We start from the raw sequence: 1,478 nt of genomic DNA on the forward strand, positions 1-1,478 counted from the left end.
TAAGTGTCTGAACATGTCAGCATCAGGAGGGGTGGATCGACACAGTAGAAATGGTTGATGATGTTGGGCCCGCAAAAGGACAAGCGAGAGGTCAATATCACCTGCATTGTGCCCACCATAGGACCCAGAGGTAGGGGACAGTGACGAGGCAGATGCAAAGGGACGTGGACATTCTCCTGTTGTAGTGTAGGGGATGGCAGATGGCCATGTACCTGTCATAGGCCATGGCGCCCAGCATGTAATACTCTGTAAGAAGTAGAGTCACAAAAATAAAACACTGGGCCAGACACCCCATGTAGGAAATGGTTTTCCTCTCTGATAGGAAATTTCTAAGCATCTGAGGAGTGACATTAGTAGAATAAAATATATCCACACAAGCTAAATGGGTGAGGAAAAAGTACATGGGGGTTTGCAGTCGTGGAGTGAGCCTGATTAATGCAATCAATCCAAAGTTCCCTGTCAAGGTGATGATGTAAATCAGGAGAAACACCACAAAAAGGATGAGCTGCAGCCCTGGTTGGCTGGTCAGTCCCAGAAGGATGAACTCAGTTGCCTCAGTGCCATTTTGTTGGGGAAGTGTGTCCATCTTCATATTCTCTAAGAAGAGAATAATTTTTCAGATATAAAAACAGAAATAAATTGTATTCAAGACTAGTCAAAGTACATGGGCCTTAAAACAAGCCAGGTTTGAAAAGACAGGTTTAAATAGGATATTATTTTCCCCAGCAACAGAAGGGTTTCTGTAGGTGCCTTTAGGTGGTTGGTGGTGACATGGACAATGTATTTGAAGCCCATTCACCTGCCATGCTGGCTTCTTTGCTGCTCTCACTTCTAGGCTAGCACATATAGCATTCAACTTATTTCCTTGGAGTCCTTGATTAGGCTGCAGGATCAGAACATCTACCACTCCAATATGGCTACTGCCATTGTCTGATCATGTCATAAATGCTTCATCAAGGAATTGGGAGAAGGGTGATGCTTGGTAGAGTGGTTGTATTGTTGTCAACAAGGGCAAACTGTCTGAACTGGAGTAAAATAGACTCTTGAAAGCCTGTTGTGTATTTATGTTCAGTTTCTTCCTCATGTCTTCCTTATTCACCTACAGCGATGTACTCCTCCTGGTTTCTTTGTGTTCTTTCCATCTCATCTCCATTGTTTTAAGCCAGCCACGGATAGGCAGGGTTGTCTCTTCACCAAATATCACCTTTGATCTCATGGTCTCTTTTTATATCACAATATCCCAATTTATTTATATTATATATCATGTTCATATTTCATTTTATCTCATGCTTTGACTTCATACCTTGTATATAAACTATCAGGAAGTCTTATCTGTCTTACCTTCCAAAGATTAAGTGTGTAATCTTAACCGACTGAGCCACCCAGGTGCCCCAAGTGTGTAATCTTAAAACAGCCTGACAGCAATTTCTCCGCTATCAGGTAGGTCCAAGATAAAATTTTTTCTCCAGTCCTTTTTC

General features: G+C 42.2%; 1 protein-coding gene across 1 annotated transcript in view; it reads right to left on the bottom strand.

The window, feature by feature from the left end:
* The window catches only part of LOC115272411 (olfactory receptor 5M1-like), a 22,207-nt gene extending 21,621 nt beyond the window's left edge, over positions 1-586 (bottom strand). The window contains exon 1 of the mRNA XM_029915488.1: positions 129-586. Within this exon, the coding sequence (XP_029771348.1) occupies positions 129-586 (458 nt within the window). The remainder of the gene's footprint in view (positions 1-128) is intronic.
* Between the last annotated feature and the right edge of the window lie 892 nt (positions 587-1,478).

The sequence above is a fragment of the Suricata suricatta genome, chromosome 11, assembly GCF_006229205.1.
Source record: "Suricata suricatta isolate VVHF042 chromosome 11, meerkat_22Aug2017_6uvM2_HiC, whole genome shotgun sequence".
NCBI lineage: Eukaryota > Metazoa > Chordata > Mammalia > Carnivora > Herpestidae > Suricata > Suricata suricatta.